Source organism: Bombyx mandarina, chromosome 01, assembly GCF_030267445.1.
Source record: "Bombyx mandarina strain Sakado chromosome 01, ASM3026744v2".
Classification (NCBI taxonomy): domain Eukaryota; kingdom Metazoa; phylum Arthropoda; class Insecta; order Lepidoptera; family Bombycidae; genus Bombyx; species Bombyx mandarina.
In genome coordinates, this window is record NC_143208.1 from 9218016 (window position 1) to 9240583 (window position 22568).

Consider the following 22568-nt stretch of genomic DNA (forward strand, 5'->3'; position numbering starts at 1 on the left):
ACTACTTTATTAATAATATTTACATAAATGATGGGTATGAGAATTGGCTCTAAACAAATATATTTTAATCGTACTTCCATAGAGTTCGTTATTAATTTTACATCTATTATACTATAGTACTGCAATTTAAATAAAATGATCCTAACAGTTTCATGACTATAGTGGAGAAATGGAATCAGACGTCTTGAATGCTGATTACCAGCTACTTGTTAACAATAATGTTTTAGCTCGTTTATTTAAATTATGTTAATGTAAATATAATGTTCCTAACAATAGAATACAATTGAGTCTTCGATGTGATGTTTTAAAAGGAGACATAAACTGTAGTGAGACATTTCTGAGCAGGCCTAACAAAATTGCTTAATTACTAAGCAATTTTGTGGGTTTTGAGCTTGTTGACCATATACGGAACCTAGTAGAAACAAAAAAAATCTGCTTAAAAATGTTTGTCCACTAATTGGGGTTATTAATGAAATAAACTTAAAATGTACATGTAAATGACATCAATTTATTAAAATAAATTATCTACTTTGTTAAGTATTGCATGTTAGTCTTAAACCTATTAGAATGGGCTTTTTGACAATATTAAAAAACAGTTATCGTTATAAAGTTCTTTTCGAACATTGCAGGTAGATATCATAAGTAATCAATACATAATATTTGTCATGTAATAAATGGTTAAATTGACAATAGAAAGTTTTTAAGTCGTAAAATTTCTTACCCAGTCAAAAACCGATAATGTTCGTACAATATTTATAAAAAATCAGCAATGTTAGGATAGATGTTTTAAAATAAGTAGTTATTAATATAGGTACTAAGTTATATGAACTTTCCAGATCTTTCCAGAACTCAGATATGTACTGGTTTTATTACAAAGTGCATGCACCGAAAACCTATGTACTTGAAAACTTATGTTGAATACAAATAATTAGTAAGGTACAATTTCGAAAATATTTAAATAGTCACGTATCGCTGTGATGTTTATACAATAAATAAATAAAAATAAGTAGTAAATTAGGTAGCCCCATCTTACGCATATACTACAAAAACGCAGCCTCGGTAGAACCAGTCTGCGCTGTTTATCATAAACTATTGGTTTATTTTATAATACATTAATAAACTTAGTTGCCAGAAATATCCATGGTAATATTATTTGGTTTATATACTGTTTTTATAGACTTAAAATATGTCCACCAGTGTGAAAAAATTCATATAGTAATGGAAACTTCCTCCATTTTAATCTTTGATTAGTTTGAAAACTAAGCTCAAATTTGCTGGCACTGGAAGAGATGATTGGTATACACTTTAAGTAGAATTAACAAAGTTAAATATGATTTAGGTCATTATAATTATTAGTCTAGCCGCATTTTTAACAAAATATTTGTTTATCGTACAGTTAATAAACATTGTTAAATATGTGCTTAAAGCTACGCCAATAAAGAAACGAATCTAAAATGGCGGCGGCGATCATGCGCTCTCACTCTAAACTCTCTTAAACACGGCGTGTACTGCATGCAAAAAAAATATCACTTATGACTTTGTTGTTGAGTTCGAGTTTTTTCGAGTTGTCCGACTTAAATGACTGGCCGCAAAAGTGTCTACGCAAGTTGCATTCCAGATTAGGCACCTGCCCCTCTGCCAGTGTTTATACACTGGCAGAGGGGCAGTAAAGTACATTCTCATTTGTTATTTTATATTTTTTTACAATAAAAACTTTTTCCTTCTATAATATGTATTTCTTTTTATTTGTTGACCCTACCATCTGTCAGTGCAGGTACATAGACGACATTTTCGATTCGTTTCTTTATTGGCGCGGCTTATAATAATGAAATACCTATTGTACTAATAGTGATCTCTATTGAGAAATTAAAATATAATACAGAGATTACTATACCATCTATTAGTTGATTTTTGCTTTGGAAAAAAATCCAAGTTTAGCTTATGTCAACAATTTACACTGAATCATAAATAAAAACTATAAACATCAAATATTTATTATTGACACAATAAGGAAGCTACGAATTCATTTATTTAGAACACAGAAAGGTGATATGAAAATAAGCACTTGTTGGTTTTTATTTGTCTTGCATTCTACGCGATCACACATAGTTTATCTGATAGAGTTAAAGCTTTGTTTGTAGCTATATTATAATCTTAGACTGTATTTGCACATATGTATAATTAAATAATGAATATCAGTGTAGTAAAATCCTCGTTAAGTTTATCTTTAAATATACGTAACAAGGGTTCCGAATTGCTACATTCGGGTTTTCGCCTAAAAAAATACGTATGTAACTCCTAAAAACTTATCATTAAACTTGGTAAGTAGAGTCGAAGAGTTAGTATGGCTGTACAATGTGTCATACTCATAGACAAAATATATAATTTTTATATGTGTAAATTTTGATACCATTATTATGATATTAATATATTTTCATGATTTTTCCGGTGTTGTTATTTTCGTTCAAACCATACGATGTTAGTTAACATTTTAAAGCATTATCTTTAATAATAAACGATTCACAACATAAAATTAAGACGATACAGTTTAGTTCGATATTAATATTACTGTAGACAATTTGTTAATTTTTATTAATTTGTACGTTTGTTTGTTGTCAAATGTATTTATTTTAATTCACTATTTAAAAATTTAAAAATTTCAATCAATAACAGTCAACATAGTGAGATTCCGTACTTTTTGTAGGAAAAATTAATACAAAATAGACATACTATGATACGTTAAGTGAATATCCAAGATCTATTTGTTATCACATTTGATTGTTGTACTATAAATACTAGTAAATATTTATCGAATTTTTTATACAATAAAACTGCTATTATTTGATACAAAAATGCAAATAATAACTAGATACACACAGTTCGTGAAATAACAGAAATCAACTTAAAAAAACAATATATTTTATACCAGTCAGCTATTATTTTTGCAAGTTAAATCCTCTATCCACTTACTCCTTCAACTAGAACTCTAATTCTTATGGTATTTGCTGCCCACAGATAATAGTATTCATAATATTCTTGATTTATAATTCTCCATAGTCATACAATGGGTTACCCGACAAGGCTTTATTGCATTAACATTTGAGATTTTACTATTAAATCTTATTATTTTTTACTATTCAAGGTTATATTCTGGTCTTGTCAAGAGCGTTACAAATGTTACCTAGCGTTAAAAATTTTAGACAATTGCAAAGGGTCTTTGTCGGGTTGTAGGTCAATTGTTTTTATTTTTATTTGACATAATATATTGTGTTTGGCTTTTTATATATTATAAAACTTCTACAATTTGTGATAAATAGTTTTTTTAGTTATGATAATGATAATTAGACATTGTTCAGAGCGCGCGCAATAAGGACTCAAGTTTTACAAACAAAACCGGATTTTAGTTTTTACAATTTTACTTGGGACCAAATGAAGACGTTAGACCTTGATCGTACGTATTACACACTTATGAGGTTGATATTAGCCTGGTTCCAGGAAAATATCTTTTTAAATGTTATTTTTAAGACCAATCAAGAACTCTTTGTAACGTTATCCGTGGATTGAGTACTATTACGGAACCACGCTTAATTTTCAGCACTCCATTCAACTTAAGTGTTCAGAAAAAGATAAATCCATTTAAATGTCTCGTCGCGTTTTTTTGGTTGGTTGTATTTTAAACAAAGAAAACTCATCAAAGTCTCATATCATTCATATTGAAATATTAGTCGATACTGGTACAAGAAAAGTGCCGGTGATCAAATGTATATGATGATCGAGAGCGAATTAACTTCAAATTAGAAAATTAAACAGAAAACCACGACCTTCTACATTAAGCTCATGAATTTGAACCTTGAAACCTTCATTCCCAAATGAATACTAAATTTACACGCATACTAATCACAGACATTTTATGTGCAATGTTACTGCGTACCAGTTTTCAATGAAAATATCCGCCCGCCACTGATGACATCACCTCAGCTAGCCGTCGACGTCGTGAGTAATCCATAAGTCAAAGATTCGCAAACGTAATGTGTACATTACGATAAAAACATTTATTTCCTTATTATTCAAATTGCTTATTTTATTCAAACACTATTTGTTTTCGACAATAACGTTTTTCGGGGCACATTATATGATGGCATTGTCAATAAAACTATATCGTATTGAAAAAAAAAATTACATTATTATCTGGGGGTTTTTCAAGGTATTTGAGTGTCGCAGATATAATAAGATGCATTTTTGCAGAAATTACAAAATGTACAAATGAAAACTGTTAATAATCACAAGTAAATTATACAATAAACCTTTTTTAATGCTTTTGTAGTCAGACGAGCACACGGCCCACTTGAGGGCGAGTGCTCTTAGAGGTCAGCAATACCAGGGGCAAAGCCGTCGCTGCCTACCCACAACCTTCAATAATCTTATATAATATGATACTATTAAAAAACTGTTGTTTTACTTAATTACTTGCTAGTAGCAAGAGTTTAAAATTAAGCTTTCATTGAGATTAAACAATAAATAAATCAGAATATACTCGAGCTAAGTCTAATATTCAATAATAAAAGCACAAACACATTCACATAATCACCGATATACATACATATTATATCTTGACCTTAACAATCGGAGTTGTTACCCACGCAATAACTTCTAACGATGTTTCAAATCAATAACTGATCATTTTAAAAAAAAAGAACTAGAAACGTTTGAAAATTGAGATCACAAAGGTCGATTTATCGACGATAGCGACCGAGGTAAGTATCGCAATGAGGACATTTATGGTGTACGTCCATACAGCTGTCAATACAGCAGGGAATCAAGCAGCACCCACATATACATCTGAAAATATAAGTCAAAATATTGATATTAACTTTAAATTCCCACATAAACCAATCAAGCGCATAAAGGTATGCGTTAAGCGTATCTCTCTACACTTTAAATAATAAGTCTGGCTCTTAAAGCTAAACTAATAATTATTGTCTAATAATTTTAGTGTAATAAAGTGGTGATCACTTGATTTAAGCAATGTCAAGTGTTTTATTGCATCGCTGTACGCAAGAGATGTACATATAGTTATTGTTTTTTTAAGCCTTACAGTTATGTGATCATAATAGCGTATTTAAAAACTTTTTTATCTTATATCACGACTAAATGTATTTGATTAAAAATCCCTCTGGCCACAAATTTATCAAATTTTAGAAAGAGTTGTTAATACAATAATGCTTTACGGATCTTTTATTTATTTATTTAGGGATGGAAGAATCGCGGCTTGCGCAGAGACTTTAGGCTAAGTGCACACTACGGTTTTTATTCGTTGCGATTTTAAAAGTGCGAAATAATATCGCAAACGACAATAGTTCCTACGCGCACTACGATTTATTGTCGCATGCGGAATAGCGGAGGCAAAAGACAGTTATTGCAGTAAATACTGTGACACCACAAAAGACGGACGTGTACATGGAAACATAAACATTATTTACAAAAGAAAGTTACCATTATATACTACTTGATTCTACGTAGCAGATATTTGATTTTTCGCAATGCGCGGGATTTTATATCACTTCATACGGTACAAAATATACATACAATATTGTATAGTAACCGGCAAACATCGTGAGCAAATGACCTTGACTGCGCAGAACCGAATTTTAGATCACTTTGGTGGTGAGGGTGAGGCGCGACGGCAGGGGAAATCGTATCGAGCGCGTTATTGGTAGATCAGTCGAACCTTGCGTCCCGCACCGCACTCCGCATTCCGCTTGCTCCCAAAAGTACGCTTGCGTACAGTGAAAAGTCTATCGTTATTAATCGTTAAGTTATATTTTGTTATAATTGCTTGTTGACTTTGTTGCCATTGCTATTTGTTGAGTGTTTGTTGATTTTTTATAAAAAATACACTATGCCGCGACAAACTGGTGTAGGATTCAAAAGAAAGGGTAGAAAAATTGTGTACGACGTATATTGCTTCATTATAAAACAGGGGAAGAATGATATTATGGAAAAAGTAAAACAGACTTCGGAAGCAACAAAAACATCAGTGAGTACTGTTAGGTGCATTATTAACGAAGCTAAAGGCTCTGGCTTGCTCATCGTGCTTGGGACTCCGGGTAAGAAAAGATCAGGGAAGAAGAAAGTTACCGGAATGGATAGTTTCGTTCAATCTGTTATAAAAAGATGTAATCATAATAACTACATAACAAGCAGCGAAACTCCGTACCGTAGAAAGGCTTCGAAAATTTTAAAGAAGATATACATTTTAATGGCTCGGAATGAAGTTTACGACGAATTATGAAAGAGCTAGGCTTCAGATGGAAAAAAAAAAACAGAAAATAATCGGAAGCTGGTAATTGAAAAAAGTAACATTCGATTACTACGAATCGAATATCTTCAAAAAATAATTAATTATAGACAAAAAAGAAGATCGAACCGACCGAGTCGTAAACTACACCGATGAGCCCTATGTCGACTTATCACGATGATGGCGACTCGGGTGATGAAAACAGTGATGATGATAATGGTCAAGATTATGATAACGAAAAAAAATTACAAATACCAGCTTCGCTTCAACTGAACGAAGACCTGGCAACAGCTCTAGTTTTGACTTAATAGAAGGAATATCTATTTTACCCCAAGATTAAATTATTATAATTATTAACCTATATTTTTTGTTGATGTTCTAATAAATATATAAATAAATACATATGTTGATTTTAATAATTTAATTGCATTATGACGCAGAATAAATAATGTTTTTGCACGTGAGTGTACCATGCGCAAACTTACCCCCACTACGTCAACAAATGCTCAAGAAGTTTGCCGGCTATTATATCTGCAATTTTAAATCGCAAAAGATTTTTTTCGTAGTGCGTGGATTGTTTTTCTGTTCTTCACAGATTTGCCATATTTTTTTGCACCGAATTTTAATCGTAGTGCGCGCTTAGCCTTACTGCTTAGCTCGGACGGCTGGGCGAGCTCAAATACATAAGGTTAGCGAACAACTGCCCGAGCGCTCCTAAAAGAGACCTAGCAGCTCAAGGAAGGTTGTTTGTTACACGAGTATATACTACCGCATAAATCAAATTCGGCAAGCAGGCAACACTTTTTCTATAGAAATACGTGCTTAACAAGTATTCAAGAAATATCTCCACGATGTAATTAGGAATAACATTAATGCAGAAAAAAACCCGACAACTTTTCGTAATTACGGGCAACAGGGAGTATGCTATCTATACCTATTATTATTATTATTATTTTTCCTATCTATTCGCTAGTAGCCTAAGCGGCTATCCCAGCTACGCGCTGTCGGGCTATAACCATAGGGGGTATGGTAGACCCCGTTTCGACTACGTAGCAGTCTTGCGTCCCTATTTGAAAAGTGGGACAGCCTTTATATAGTAATATTAAAGCAAAGTGGACGGCGGTACTAACTTTGTGATGTCTATGGGCTCCAATAACAATAACTACTTAATACCAACTAGGCCGTGAGTTCGCACATTCATTATGCAACAAATAAAAATCATTATCATATTCATGTGAAATGTTGTGAAACAAAGTTATGAAAAGTAATAATTTTTATTTAATTAATATAGTATAATGGCATGATTAAGAGTAAACTGTGCGTCGTATCTATTAGGAATTAGCTATATAAGGGGGTTTTTCTGCAAGATATTTCACATCTTCTCCAACATTCTCAGTAAGGAGCAGCCTGGCTGTGCTCTTAGCATCCTTGGGCTATGGTAACAACTTTATTTCAGGTTGAGAGGAGTGGTTGTCACAAGTTGCACTTTAAATCATTCAGGTAAACACAAAACAACAACACTAAGAACTAGGAGTGGGTGATATAAATCGTATCTAGATTCAATATCTAATATCGCAGCAATATCGTTGAATCCGATATCGCCCCGCACGAAATCTATATATCGATATCAGCCGATACACGATATTGCTCGATGTGATGCGCATCGGCATATCGTACCGATTCGTGAATCGAAATCTATATATCGTTAGCAGCCGATACACGATATTGCTCGATGTGATGCGCATCGGCATATCGTACCGATTCGTGAATATCAGCAATATTCGTTTGGTTCGTATCGAATCGGCCAGAGTGAGTGAGCGCACGATAGGGATATCATGTGATGAATGAAACAGAAACAGGCATTATCCATACAATTGTAAACCTTATATTTAAGTCCATATGTCTGTAGATTATTCTTAGCGTCGTATCAGCAGGATACAATTTGGGAAAGAAGTTTCAACTTTCGACCCTAACTTGAATGCAGTATAGCCTATTTGCATCGTTGAATTTAATTTCATGCGCTTTGACCTTGAACTAGAATTTTTGGATAAGTGTTTATAAATACTTAAAAGTTTTTTGTGTTTGATTTTTAAAGTACACATTTTTCTATTTTTAGTTGAATCCAAATAATTGAGATTATTTCTTGTGTTTGTATTAAACTTTTGAAATCTACACTCTTTTGGTATATTTTGTAATTTTAAATTAAGACACAAAATACTAAAAACTGAAAATAATGTAGCCAGTCCTAAGCCTGATAAAAGCATGAAGGAAAGTTTTTTTGATTAATTTCATTTTCATGTTCTTTTTATTACTTTAAAATCATATTATAAATTGATATCAGAAAACCAACCGTATAACGTTGACTTAAATCTACATCTACTACGATATTATATCAGCGTATCGTTTCAAATCTCAAATATCATGAATCGAGAAAATCTACTAGCATCCATCAATATATAGATTCAGAAAATATATAGATTCAACATCCGATATTGATACTCGATATCGATACGATTCGATACGCGGCAAAACCGATATTACCCACTCCTACTAAGAACGTGTCAAGTAGTTATATTTGTTAATATGTAGTTGTGTTGCAAATGGTGTAATCATCTAACAGTCTAAATCAGCCATAAAGTTGTATGTTGCATGATAGATATGCTACAAAAATATATTCCATTAATTTTACTAATATAGTTTTTAAGTGTTATTGTCTATGTAAAAAAATCTTTGGTTTATTTGTTGTTGTAAATTTAGTTGAGATAAGAAAACAATCCCATTTGGTGGCTTCAATTTCTTAACAAATAAATAATATAATTTACAAACAATTCCATCTAAATCAATCTTCAATAAAAGCTATTTTTCTTCCAAAAGACACTGTAACCACCATTGTAAAGGTACAATACACATAATAAAAGAACACTTACCCTAAAAGGAATATAATTGCACCAGTTATGTATGCAATGAGACCAGGTTTTGTTTGTGTTGATGTGTTAATTTCGGCATGGCAACTAGGACAAATCATATGAGTTGGATGCGGCCCAACCGGTACTACGGTTGTAACAATTTGTGGCCCTGTTGCTGAAAAATAATTTATTTTGAAAACTTTTTAATGTATAAATAAAACAGTTGAGCTACAAATGTGAAATAATGACATACATCGTATTATATATCGTGGGGTGAAAGGCTATCTTATACCTTTAAACGAGCAAATCTTGTATATATATACCTAGTCAGGTCATAAATTCTGTCACATGTTTAATGTAAAATAATTGAAACAAGTTTATTCATTATGTAACCATTCATATACCAAAATGAACTTAACAAAACTTAGATTCTTATGACACTAAAGTTTATTCAAAATGACCTCCGTGATTTTGAATACAGGCCTTCAATCTGCGCGGCCAGTCGTCTATCGCAGCACGAACGAGGTCCATGTCAATATCGGCGGCTGCCTTAATCAAGGATGTCTTGAGTGACTCCAAATTGGGATGAGGCTTTGAGCACGCCTTTTCCTCCAAGTGTTGCCATATCTTGTAATCTAACGGATTCAAATCTGGACTGGAGGAGGGCCAGTCTTCGTGCCGGATGAAGTCGATTTCACGCGCCGCCAGTCAGTCTTGTGTGCTCTTCGCTCTATGAGCTGGCGCCGAATCTTGTTGGAATACCCAGTGCCTGTTATTGAACATGGTATGAGAAACAGGTTCCACAAGGTTCGTCAGGATTGTATTTTGATACACAACTGCATTCGTTTTTACACCTTTCTCACAAAAATTTACCTTTGTTAAGCCCCAATAAGAAACTCCCAACCATACCATGAGCGAGGATGGAAAATGACCTCGTTGGACACGCGGAATACGGTTGCTCGCTTCTTCACTACTGTGTGCGTACACCTTATCATTTTGTTTGTTGTAGCTCTCTTCTACGGTAAAAGTTTTGTCATCCGAAAAAAGAATTTCCCGATTTTTTTTACCCGCGTACCGCTTCAACAAAGCGCGGCATCTCTTCAGTCTCAGGTCCATTAGACGAGCATTCAAACGATGTCCTGTTTTTCTTCGATATGCCCGAAGCCCTAAGTCTTCATTTAACACCCTTTTCACCGTGGTTCTGCTTAACCCCATCTGAAGGGCCAACAGTTTCTGCTTACGTTTGGGATTTCTTTGAATTCGCGCCTTCACAGCTTTTATCACTGCTGGAGTCCTAACAGACCGAGGGCGACCACTTCTTGACCTGTCATCTACACTACAGTCTTCATTGTATCGTTTGATGGTACGATAAACGAATCTTTTGGTTATATTCAAATTTTTCAGTATGTTAAAAATTTGAATTGGCGCGTAACCGCAACGATGCAACGCAATAACTGCAACACGGTCTTCTTTAAGCGTCCACTCTATATTTAAAAATGAGTAAAATTCTAAAAGTATACATTTTTATTTTCATGAACAATTCGAAATTCGAATTCAATAAACTTTTTTGTGGCCAGCATTCTAAAAGAAAAGTTTTACTGTGTGACAATACTTATGACCTGACTAGGTATATATATAATCTGAATCTCGGAAACAGCTCCAACGATTTTTATAAAATTTAGTATACAGGAGATTTCGGGGGCGATAAATCGATGTAGCTACGATTTATTTTCAGAAAATGTTTTTTTATTCGTTTATCGATAATCAACTTTATGACTCTTCCCGACATCTATTGGCGGATAATAATACTATTTTTATAATTGAGAGCAACTTTAAAGCTTTAAAGACACAATAACACTAAAGCTATTTCAGCAGATTGCGTTGTTAAGCCACCCGAAGCCAATGTGCGTTTGGTTTAAGGTTACACGGAGAAAATAAATTGTTTATTTACCTAGTCTGGCCATAAATACTGTTACAATTAAAAATAAACAAAATATTACATTTGAATTTGGAATCTGTAATTTTTATATGATTGCTCATTGAGTTTTCTCATTTTGGCGCCAATACATTGTACAATACTTTGCGATATTAAAATGGAGTGGGGTGATAAAGAGAACCGAATCGCAGTGACTGCATTACACAAATTAGGTATGGAGCCAAATGTAATTTTTAAAACTCTCCATACGCTTGGTATTAGTAAAATGTTTGTGTACCGGGCTATTAATAGGTGCAATGAGACCTCCTCTGTTTGTGACAGAAAAAGATCTGGCCGTCCACATAGTGTTCGTGCGAAAAAGGTGGTCAAAGCAGAAAGGGAAAGAATTTGAAGAAATCCTGTCCGAAAACAAAAGATTTTATGTCGGGAGATGAAGATAGCACCTAGAACCATGTCGCGTATTTTAAAAGATGACTTAGGACTTGCAGCCTATAAGAGACGTACTGGTCATTTCTTAATTTGGATTAAGCAATATTTTTGCAAACATTATAGGAGAACCATTTATAGTTTAAAATTTGGAAAAAATATAATAACCAAAAAAGCATCTTCATCTATTAGAATGGGATAAAATGAATTAAAGTTTAAATGAAAACATTGAATTATTGATGCTAATACCAAATAAAACAAAATGTCGCTTAAAGTAAATAGCCTTTCACCTGTTGATATTATTCACGACAGACATTAAATGTAGTTTTGAATTAATCATTACCCCTATACAATATGATTGAATGATGTTTTACTTCTGATTTTGACATCTTTAGGATTTAAACAGTGAATTATGTAGAAACATTAAAACTATAAATATTTTGCCAATGTATGGTGTAATATCAAATTCTCACACGATGGGCGCTCACTATTATACGAGACTAGCTTTGTGAATTGACATTTATGTTCTATTAAGTTTGACAGTAAAATCTCTTACAAAATACAAGCTTTTACAAAAATTAAAAGTAAAAGATTTTCAATACATTAATTGAAATAGTAAAAATTAAGGTATTAAATTAAATATCTTACATACCTAATGTAGTGTACTTATTTGAGGAACATTAACATTTGAAAACAATTTCAACCTTAAAATATGTGATACACACATGCAAATTATAATAAGATCAACCTGTTCAATGTCACTGACTCAAAATAAAAACTTGACCTAAATTTTAAAATAAATATCTGAAACCCAGTGTGTTCACATATTTAAGCATTACTATTAATTTGACAGCTATCCACTCTGTAGCTATTTAAAGTTTCATTCACTACAAATGGAACAAAAATTTCAACTTATGACGTTGAATTAGCTAGATTGTACCAGTATACCTATAAAAAAATATATTATTTATTTTACTTACTTGTTGGGTACTGTGGTGTGTAAGGGCTGGAAGGCCCTACACCCCCCACTGCTTGCGAGTAGCTAGGTGGAGCAGCAGGCGGAGGCTGTAAAACATTTGCCTGGCCCCATACATATGGAGGAGGATTGCCATTTTTTTCCATTGTTCAAGCTGTAAACAAATACTATTAAAATAATGACATTAGAAGGTACTTAACGAGTGAGACAAGTGACGTAATTCAATCTTGAAGTTATTTTTAGGTATGACTACACAAAACACACTACCCACCCAGCCTCAGCCTATTAAATTGATAGTTCAACAGTTCGTAAAATTTGTTAAAAAGAATTTACTTCGAACTGAAGGATCTAATTTTTAATAAATATTTTAAGGTTTGAGTTGTTATTTTACACTATAGACGCAATGCATAACTTAGTATTTGAGTGTAATAAATAGCCAAATACGAACCAGACTTGTTTTGCTTCACTAAAGTTCACTATTTTATGTGATTTTATGTTTGGAGTTTGGGGCACAGATTAGTATAATAGTTAGGTACGTTTGGACTTGCGACAGGGTTTTCTCGTTTACGATATAGATAATAATAATATATTAAGGTAGTTTTCCAATTACAGCACAAGAGCGCATTAAGCGGCATAATGCTCAACTAAACTTCAGCATAATTCGGCATTGTCCGTCACTGAGTCGCATTATGCTCTGTAATCCGTGACGCACAATGCCGAATTATGCTGAAGCTTAGTTGAGCATTATGCCGCATAATGCGCTCTTGTGCTGTAATTGGAAAACTACCTAATACACTCGGCATAGTTCATTTTTAACTATTACAGGCAATTTAGAGATATTCAGTACGTAGACAATATAGTGCTAGGTAGAAGGATCTTTTAACACTTGAAAGAGACAAAGAGACAAGAGCTTAGTAATTGTACGAGTATTAGGAAACATACCAAAAAACTAATCGTGTGTGGATTGCTTAGCTTTGATTTTGAAATGAGGATAGGGCAAGTATCTTCGTCTCCTAGCTTTTTAAATGTGTTAAGTTTCTTCTATAAGCCTGTTTAGGAACATGGGAAGAGAGCTGAATAAGATGCGATCTAAATGCTCAACACGCGTCAAGAGCAACTAGGTGATGAAACGCTATATTCTCCAATGCACGCTGTTTCTGAAATACGTTATACCATGGGATTTAATTAATTAGAGATTTTTAGGCGGGAACCGCACAGCTCACTGACCTAGGGTTATAGTAGTTGTTGTACCTACGACGTGGAGGTGCATGCGTTTAATTTCAGTCTAAAGGTTTTTACTCTTAGCTACCTTGTTTGAGTTCTATCTCATTAAAGGTTCAGATGCTAGTTGATGAGCAATAGGTGATTTGGATGAAAGACAGCATCACACATTAATATGCTGTATGTATGTGACACTAACATCACGTTTTAATGCTTAATCTATTAATTTATATATTAAAGTCATGCATAGGTATAATTTAAAGGTGGAATAATATAAAAAAAAGGAATTATTTGCTTAGTCAACTCTCACTAAAATTTTGGATTTTATTTTATTCGTGTTGGGGAAATAAAATTGATCTCCAAAGCACGAGAAATTATACCAGTGTATTATTTTTAAAGATTTGACAGCATTCGAGCTAGTGTTGCTTAATATTTTCAATCAGTCTGGATTGATCTGTCTGTGAAATATATTAAGTGTATAATCTATGACTGCTATAGACAAAAAACATTGTAAACGTCAAAAATACTGAAAACAGGTAGGTAAAATCACAAATACATACGGTAGGTATAGGTACCGTACTTACTGGTGTAGGTGTAGGTATCTATGTAGTACGTACTTTAATTATTTTAAGGTACATACTTAAATGTTTTTTTACTAATATACATTGCATCACGCACGGTTACGTTAGTCATAGGTCATACTGATCCACACTATATATCTTCTATACTAACAAGTACAAGTAACTTCTGGTTTAAATTCAGTTTGTGTACATTTACAGGTAGGTATTTTCATTTCGAAATGTCTTCACCACGCCCAAAATCACCTCGTACTCCTGTGCTACCCAAAAAAGAGGAAAAAGAGTCCTTTTGGGACAAAATTGGTACCATAGGGCGCAAAAAAGGGATTAAAGAAGGTAAAGTATAATTACAAATTCTAATCAAATTCATATTTGATGTGTGGGTTTATTTAAAATGTCAAATTCATGAGTAACATGGGAACCGAAGGACAGCTTCAGAAAATTTTATGTATACACAGAAATTTGAAATAAACTATTTCCATTAATAGAAAGTAGCCAATAATAGAATAAAAAATAAAACGAATATAATTATAAAATATAACAATTTATTCTTTTCAGTTTTAGTTTTTGTGTGATGTTTGTTTTACAGCACCAGGAAAATTATTTAAGGAAATTCTGTAAATTGCTATTGCTTTAACCAACTCTTGCAAAATTGTTTTTTTTTATTTGAAACCTTTCAAAACTGGCGAGGTCACACTGGAATGATTATTTTTAACTGGATTTTAGAGATTCTCAACTTAGATTGCATATGTGTATTTTGAAGACAGCTTCTTTTTATATTTTATTTTGAGTAAACCACCGATGCAAAATATACTCAGATTAATAATTACAATATTTTGCCTTCAGTCATTATGACATATGCTGCTGCATTAATACAATAAAGATTAACTAGGTGATCAGTAGTTTAATGTTTTTTGTTTTTTAGATAAAATATTTTAGAAATTTTGAATTTGTTAGATATAATAATATCTAGTAGTAGGTAGTAGTAGTAGACTTGGCTGTGCCCCTGTCATTGACATCTATGAATGCCGTTAACCATTCACCATGATGTGGACTGTATGTTTGTTCAGTTTTCTGATAAAGAAAAACATAATTGTAATCTTTAAAAATATAATTAAATGGATTGGCAAACTTAGATCCAAGTAGATAATCAGTGGTTAACATAGCCTGCCCTCAGAATACTGCAGTAGAATATACTATATAACTTTCTTTTAATATTTTTCTTTGTCGCTTTAAATTGCAATCTTGAGTACTGGTCTGTTGTGAGCAGTTTGTATTGTTATTTTGCCTTTTCTGCTGTGAATCAATGATGTCTTCCTGTTTTTATGTTAAAATAGCCATCATATTAAGTAAGGTATTAGCTTTTTCCATTTACATAAAAAACAATTTGAAATTGTCTGCTAAGGTATATTAAGAATGTTTTGTGGTAATACCAATAATGAAGATGTAATGTTTCAGTTCAAGATGTACAAGCTGAAGGGAAATATGCTATTGATTCTCCAGGCAGTCCAACCGCACCAGAGATTCCCCCTGAAGAATATACTTTGAGTAAGTAAAATAAAAATTTAGAAGTTATGAAAATGCACTTATGTTCTGAAATATGTTTTTGTTATTATAATCATTAAATCTTATCCCACTCTTGAGGGTTATATTTGTATTATAGTATGGGATCATTTATCATTTATTACACAACCTTGTGAAATTAGGATAGTAGAAAACAAAAACTAAAAACAGGTTAGTACTTGCTGCCATTACAGCTAAATGGGATGGTCCATATCCCCAGCAGGGAATACTTAGCTTGCTATTTTTTCTTTTGATTATACATATGAATATTTTTCATTGTATTTTTGTTTCTTGAAAATGTCCAGTCAACGAAGGGATTAATTTTGTTTATTTTAAGCAGAGTGTCTTCTCTATATTCATTTTTACTTAAAAGCAGTAACCTTTATTACAATATGCATCAATTTCTCCATTTTTCCTTCAGCTCTTCCATGAATAAATATGTATTACATTCTTGCAACTTTTCTTGCCTTGCAAATTTTTATTTATCTTCCATGTATTCAACAATATGTTTCTCTCTACCTGATCGCTGGTAGCCTAAGGGGCTATTCCAGCTACTCACAAACTGGTAGGTGAGCGCACGGGCTCAACCTGAGAGGGTTAGTTAACACTGGCTCTTGCAAGAGCAGCGCTTCGCTTAATCTACCACCGGATCGGAATCTCGACCAACTGAGAAGATCTGGCAAAAAGTCAGTTTGTGACTATGGGTTAGTTTGCACGTCGAACTCTTCGTCTTATTCGACGAGAACAGTGACCAGTGCTTGGGGAGCCTAAAAGAACCGAGAGTGGGACCCAGAAAGTTAATTGTGATAGCCTACGACTTTCTTTCATTTACCTTGCAATTTCTGTAATCTTTCTCTTTCAATTTCAACATCTTCGCATGTACTACTGCGTTCTTTCGAAGTTTTTGTGTCCATTTCTAAAGTTACCTCTTTTGATGGTCTTTAATGGATACTTAAGATATTCTACTACAACATATTATTACGAGTTAGGTAATTGACTTATGTAATGTGTATAAAAATCCATACACAGCGTTTAGAGTAGTTAGAATGGGTCTTTATCAAGTATCATATAAAAAAGAAAATTCTAATATGTTTATGGTACGCGTGACGTCTTGAACTATCGAATACGAAATGAAAGCTAATTCTCGTGTACAAACCATGCATTTCATTTTTTTACTTTGAACTTTCGATTTAGATGAGAACGAAGAAAGGGCTATTATCGAACCTCGATCACTTGAAGATCCAAGGGTCAGAGATCTGATTCAAGTCTTGATTGACTGGATCAACGATGAACTAGCTTCACAGAGAATAATCGTCCAGGACATCATCGAAGATCTTTATGACGGTCAAGTGCTTCAAAAACTTTTAGAACAATTAACAAAGACGAAACTTGATGTACCTGAAGTAACTCAATCAGAAGAAGGACAGCGCCAGAAATTGACTATTGTTTTACGGGCTGTTAATCGAGTAAGCGTTATTATCAACTGTTCTCTTTTATAATGACACTTAGCGTAGTTCAACTTATGGGTCTCCAAGATCTGTACTAAGTTCACTTATGGGTCTCCAAGATCTGTACTAAGTTCTTCTCTTTTCAAAAGATTCATTCAAATGCTAAGAATTAGTTAATCTTCCTAAACTATGCCTATAGCAAAAAAAAAAAAAATTAGTAAGGTTGCACTAAATTATAATAATAACTATAGAAATTGTTTGTGAATTATAATAATGTAGTTGTATTGGTTTTAGGTCCTGTACGGTACATCAAAACCAGTACCAAAATGGAGTGTGGATTCGATACATTCAAAAAATATTGTTTCGATTCTTCATTTGCTCGTTGCTCTGGCCCGTCATTTCCGAGCCCCCATACGTCTCCCCGAGAATGTTTCTGTGAACGTTGTTATCGTCAAGAAAAACACACCGACCCAACTATCTCACCGGTAAACCTTGTTACATTGTTTTTAAATAATTTTATTTTTATAAATTGTTATCTTTATAACTAATAAAAGGGTTTTGTAGGACTTTAATCGAAACCATAACGACTACTTATGACGATCTCGGCATGAAATGTGAACGCGATGCGTTTGATGCGTTGTTCGACCATGCACCGGACAAGCTCTTAGTTGTTAAGAAGGTATTGATTTATTTATTTAATTAATTAATCTCCCATTAACATTACGTTTATATTTATTTAATTTGTGTTCTTTTTGTCTTTTTTCAGTCACTTATTACATTTGTGAATAAACATTTGAGCAAAGTGAACTTAGAGGTAATGGATTTGGACACCCAGTTCCATGACGGAGTATACTTATGTCTTTTAATGGGCTTACTTGAAGAATTCTTTGTACCTCTTTACGACTTTCATTTAACACCTCAAGATTTTGATCAGAAAGTTCATAATGTATCATTTGCATTTGAGCTTATGCAAGATGTTGGTCTGGGAAAGCCCAAAGCCAGGCCAGAAGGTAATGCTAATCTTCTGAATAAAAATATGTATGTAAATTAAGATATACTATGAATTTCAAACTTGGTTTGTTAATTTTTATTTCAGATATCGTGAATCTCGACCTCAAGTCAACCCTTCGAGTGCTTTACAATCTGTTCACAAAATATAAAAATATGGCTTAATTGTTTATTAACCATCATTTGGTCCATCGAATGATCAAAAAATTAACAAGAGTGATAACCATTTAATGTATTAATTTAATACGAGTGCTATACATAATATATTTTAATTATTTTTTATAATAGTGCCTTAAAATAAATAATATGACTAACAAAAAATTGTTTTACTTGTCGGTTTGATTGACTATTATCGATAGTCAGTTTAAAAGCTCTAAAATTTTGATCGACGAAATAGCGACTAAGCAATCATATATTTCTGTCTGCTAAAGACGTTCAGTCTTAGTGAATGACACATCATTAAAGTTGCAGAGTATTTAAACTCGGTCCACTTAATCTTTCAGAGTTCTATATTGGGTATCGTTTGGCTGGACGAGAAACGGGGTTGTACAATGATTTGACTCCCGCACTATAGCGACACTACGTGATGTCACTGAAGCCAAGGCTCCAAAAAATCTGTAGTGATTGGATTATACATTTTGTTATTTAGCGAAAAAGACAGAAAAGTTTTTAAGACAATATAAACCTAATTTTATAGGCTTTATAAATAGGATGGGGATATAAAAAAATACCGGAAATGAGTAAAACACGACTTTCTGTATGAATACTATTTTATTACCGTACACAATATGAAAATACATAAAATCGCAGTCAAGTCCTAAAAATATATTGTTTACTGGTCAGAGTTCAAACAATACACCAGGTAGTCTAAAGCATTTTATCACATCTTGACTACACAATCATATCGGTATTTAGATTTAAAAAAAAGTATAAAATGATGTGCTGCTTACAGTAGTGATTAAGAGATCTTAGAAACTGATTCTTAATTTACATTGCGCATGGATTCGACATAAAATTAATACAAAATAAAAAATAACATTCAAAATCAACCGACATAATACAATATACCTATTATTAAATTTTATATAAAACAATGTTTATTCACTTAAAGAAATCTAACGGTCCAAAATAGTATTATTATACTGGCATAATTTTATTTTTAAGTTTATAAAAAATATTTAATGTAGTGGAGTTAACTAGCAAATAAACTGCTAAGTATTTTAAAGAACTTTAAACCATATTAAAATTTAAATTGAAGGCATTTTCCAACGAAATCTAGGGGTTTACGTTTGACAAACGTGAGAAAAGCTAATACGTCGAAGCAAGTGCAAGCCCGGTTGTAATTCGTACGTATTTACATATTATTATACTTATATGTACGAGGGCTATCGCGTCCAGTCGTAGTCATAGTTATTTGTCGCATAGATTAAACACAATACACGAGATTCAGTCATTTTTAGCAGCTGATTTGGATGTAGTAGGATTTTAAAACCGATCTCGTTTGTCTCTGCATCTCATCACTAGTAGCGACCTCGCGGACATGGTGCCGCGGAGTGAGGAGAAGCTCCGCCATCAGGACCTTTGCCTCTGATAAAAAAAACCACGAACACTCGCTCGAACGGCTATGAACCTGCGCAAACTCCGTTTATATTTGCTATGTAAACCAACAATTGGATATATACTATTAAAATATCGAAGTTTTTACTTTCAAGACCCCTCAGCTCAAATCTGAGGCTTAATATTGTAACGCGTTCGTACATGAGAAATATGTAGTAAGATCGCAGTGTCCAAATTGTTCATTATTTCGTTAATGATAATAAAGATATTTGAACGTTTTAACACACCTAAATCTCATTATGTTTGGACCATAGTAGTTGCCTAATTGACTATATCACGTAACGTAAATTGTAAGAGTTAATAATTAATTTTTTTGGTGTTAGGATACTAATTCTCTATAGATCAAATGGCCGTGCGTAGATTAATGCAATTCGTAAATAGACAATTTATTTATATAGGTTTCAAAACGATTAAATTTTAAAAGAGATTTAAAGACATCGATCTTCACGCTGATGCAAGTGTTGACGCAGAAATAGTAACAGCGCTGTCGAGAGAATATTTAAATAAATTACTTCGCCTTGGCCTGTTTTCTGTGAAATACTGGTAATAAAATTTCAGCATTCCAAGCGTTTTAATTGATTTATTTGAAATGTATTCAAGAATTTGGAATCACTACGCGGCTGTCCCAAAAACATACATACTTGCACTTGCATTAGTACACGTAGGGCCGTTAATTATTATTGGAATCCCAATGTGCTATTAAATTCTGGTTTGTTAACATTGTTTTACAGTAAAGCGAAATACATCAAGCCTTATAAAATAAAATTTTAAACTAATATAATAATCTTACTATATTATAAATATTCTTCATAAAATTCACTCTGAATAAATTATTATGTATTATCTCGCAAACATCTTTAAGCATCTGGCATAGAATTAATAACATAAAACAAAGTAATAAAATAAAAAATATCTTTTTAAATTAAATTAAGTTAACTAATCATTATTTATGAGTATTCAACAAGAATGTTGTAAGTGAAATTAATGAATAACACAGTCATATTCGAAAATTAAGTAAGTACACAAGGATGTAAGTATAGCTGTCATTAATATAATCACATTAGTCAGTACATAAAATATATCATTATCATTTGGGCATATTGATTCTTAAATTATGACCAACACAACACGTTCGAATCACTGATATTATTCAATAATTATAAATAAAAAAATTCAAAAATTTTACTGTGATAGCTCGATCAATTGACTGTTTTTTAGTTTACTACATTAACCATAGCGTTAATTGAAAACGCGATTAGACTATTTTGCTTATAGCAAGAGGTTTTGGTACGATTAGTACACGTATCGAATGAATTCGACATTTAAGATACTAAGCCATGTGGAATACGATATAAAAGTCAGGGGCTACAGCTAGTTCTTGTGTTTTGAACCGAAGGAATTATATCGAATTCCCGTCATTCCTTTTTAACATTTCCGTACAGTACTTTACTGCTTGAAACCGGTTTATTCACTCATGGTGCGTTTTCAATACGATTCTGTCTGCTATGTACGATCATTTTCGGAAATGAACTCTTATTACACGGTATTCTGCCGTACGCTTATATGTCCCTTGCGGGTAGTGACCCAGTTTCGTGAACCTGGAAATGCTGAAGTCCACGGGAGACCTATTCGATTGCTTTCCACGACAATAAAAACATTCTAATTACGTAATGAATTTATTATCAAATTACTGATTCCTGTTATAACAAATATATTATCAGATATTTTGAATTTTTTTATTTCCGTTTTATTAAATGTTATTATTCTTTTATTAAGCGGTTGTTATTGTTATCAATTTAAATGACCTAGGTATTAAAATATTATTTATCTCTCTCAAATATTTTACTATAATGCCATGAAAAGTAAAACAAGTCAGGTTAGTCTTAGCCACATGTAAGATATTTAAGATATGATAAGATAAGATTTGTAATGATCCAACGATATTTTTAGTTCACCCAAACCTTTTACTTATTCTTAAGTAAAATAAACGAAATGCAGTAAATAATTATATTTTGCATTTAGACGAAACTTTCTTTTCGCTTTTTTGCGAATCTCAAATAAGTTATTATTTAATAATCTTCCTGTTTTGAACGTATTATGTTATTTAAAATAGTATGTTTTTGTAAAAATTATGATTAATGAAAATAGTTTAATCATGTGAACTTCACACTAGATCAAATCGATTATTATTATTATTATCTACAAATAAATTATTAATAAGGAATTCACATTGGAATGTTCAACTAGGCAAGTTGTAAAAGTTGTGAAAGTCTTGAAGTTATAAAGCGTGCTTTTGCGGTTTTGGTTTTGCAGTTTTAATAGCAATTACGTTCTGCACAATTAATGTTCAACAAAAATGACAATGTTTAATAAGTACTATTACTAAATTAACAAACGTTGTGGTTAATTTCAATTTATTTGATTGGAGAGAAACAAAAATTGCTTTCCAAGTAGTCGATAGTGATTTTGGCGTCATTTTGATAATCGTAGTCTAACTACTAAGCAGATTTTTTTCAGTTATAGCAAATGTGTCGATTATTGCATAAAATATATATATATATATATATATATCTATAAAAAAGTTCTACGTT

The 22568-nt window shown here is 32.5% G+C and overlaps 2 protein-coding genes across 9 annotated transcripts; one reads left to right on the forward strand and one right to left on the reverse strand.

Moving 5' to 3' along the window:
• Window positions 1-488: 488 nt before the first annotated feature.
• LOC114245140 (LITAF domain-containing protein) lies at window positions 489-13196 on the reverse strand. Of its 2 annotated transcripts, none has more exons than XM_028177172.2 (4): window positions 12991-13196; window positions 12547-12696; window positions 9226-9379; window positions 489-4839 (listed from the first exon to the last, which is right to left on the reverse strand). In XM_028177172.2, exons 2-4 carry the CDS (start codon window positions 12686-12688, stop codon window positions 4734-4736), a joined length of 402 nt encoding a protein of 133 aa, XP_028032973.1. In that variant the 5' UTR covers window positions 12689-12696; window positions 12991-13196; the 3' UTR covers window positions 489-4733. The 2 variants fall into 2 exon arrangements, with proteins under 2 accessions (XP_028032973.1, XP_028032974.1); XM_028177173.2 differs by having other exon boundaries at window positions 12814-13017.
• A 1048-nt stretch (window positions 13197-14244) lies between these two features.
• On the forward strand, window positions 14245-18681 carry parvin (beta-parvin). 7 transcript variants are annotated; one of them, XM_028177233.2, is made up of 8 exons: window positions 14245-14299; window positions 14543-14677; window positions 15800-15889; window positions 17099-17370; window positions 17647-17837; window positions 17917-18031; window positions 18119-18362; window positions 18449-18681. In XM_028177233.2, the coding sequence occupies exons 2-8, from the start codon at window positions 14563-14565 to the stop codon at window positions 18523-18525; spliced, it is 1104 nt and encodes a 367-aa protein (XP_028033034.2). In that variant the 5' UTR covers window positions 14245-14299; window positions 14543-14562; the 3' UTR covers window positions 18526-18681. The 7 variants fall into 7 exon arrangements, with proteins under 7 accessions (XP_028033034.2, XP_028033035.2, XP_028033033.2 ...); XM_028177234.2 differs by having other exon boundaries at window positions 14297-14324; XM_028177232.2 differs by lacking the exon at window positions 14245-14299 and adding an exon at window positions 14321-14395.
• The last annotated feature ends 3887 nt before the right edge of the window (window positions 18682-22568 follow it).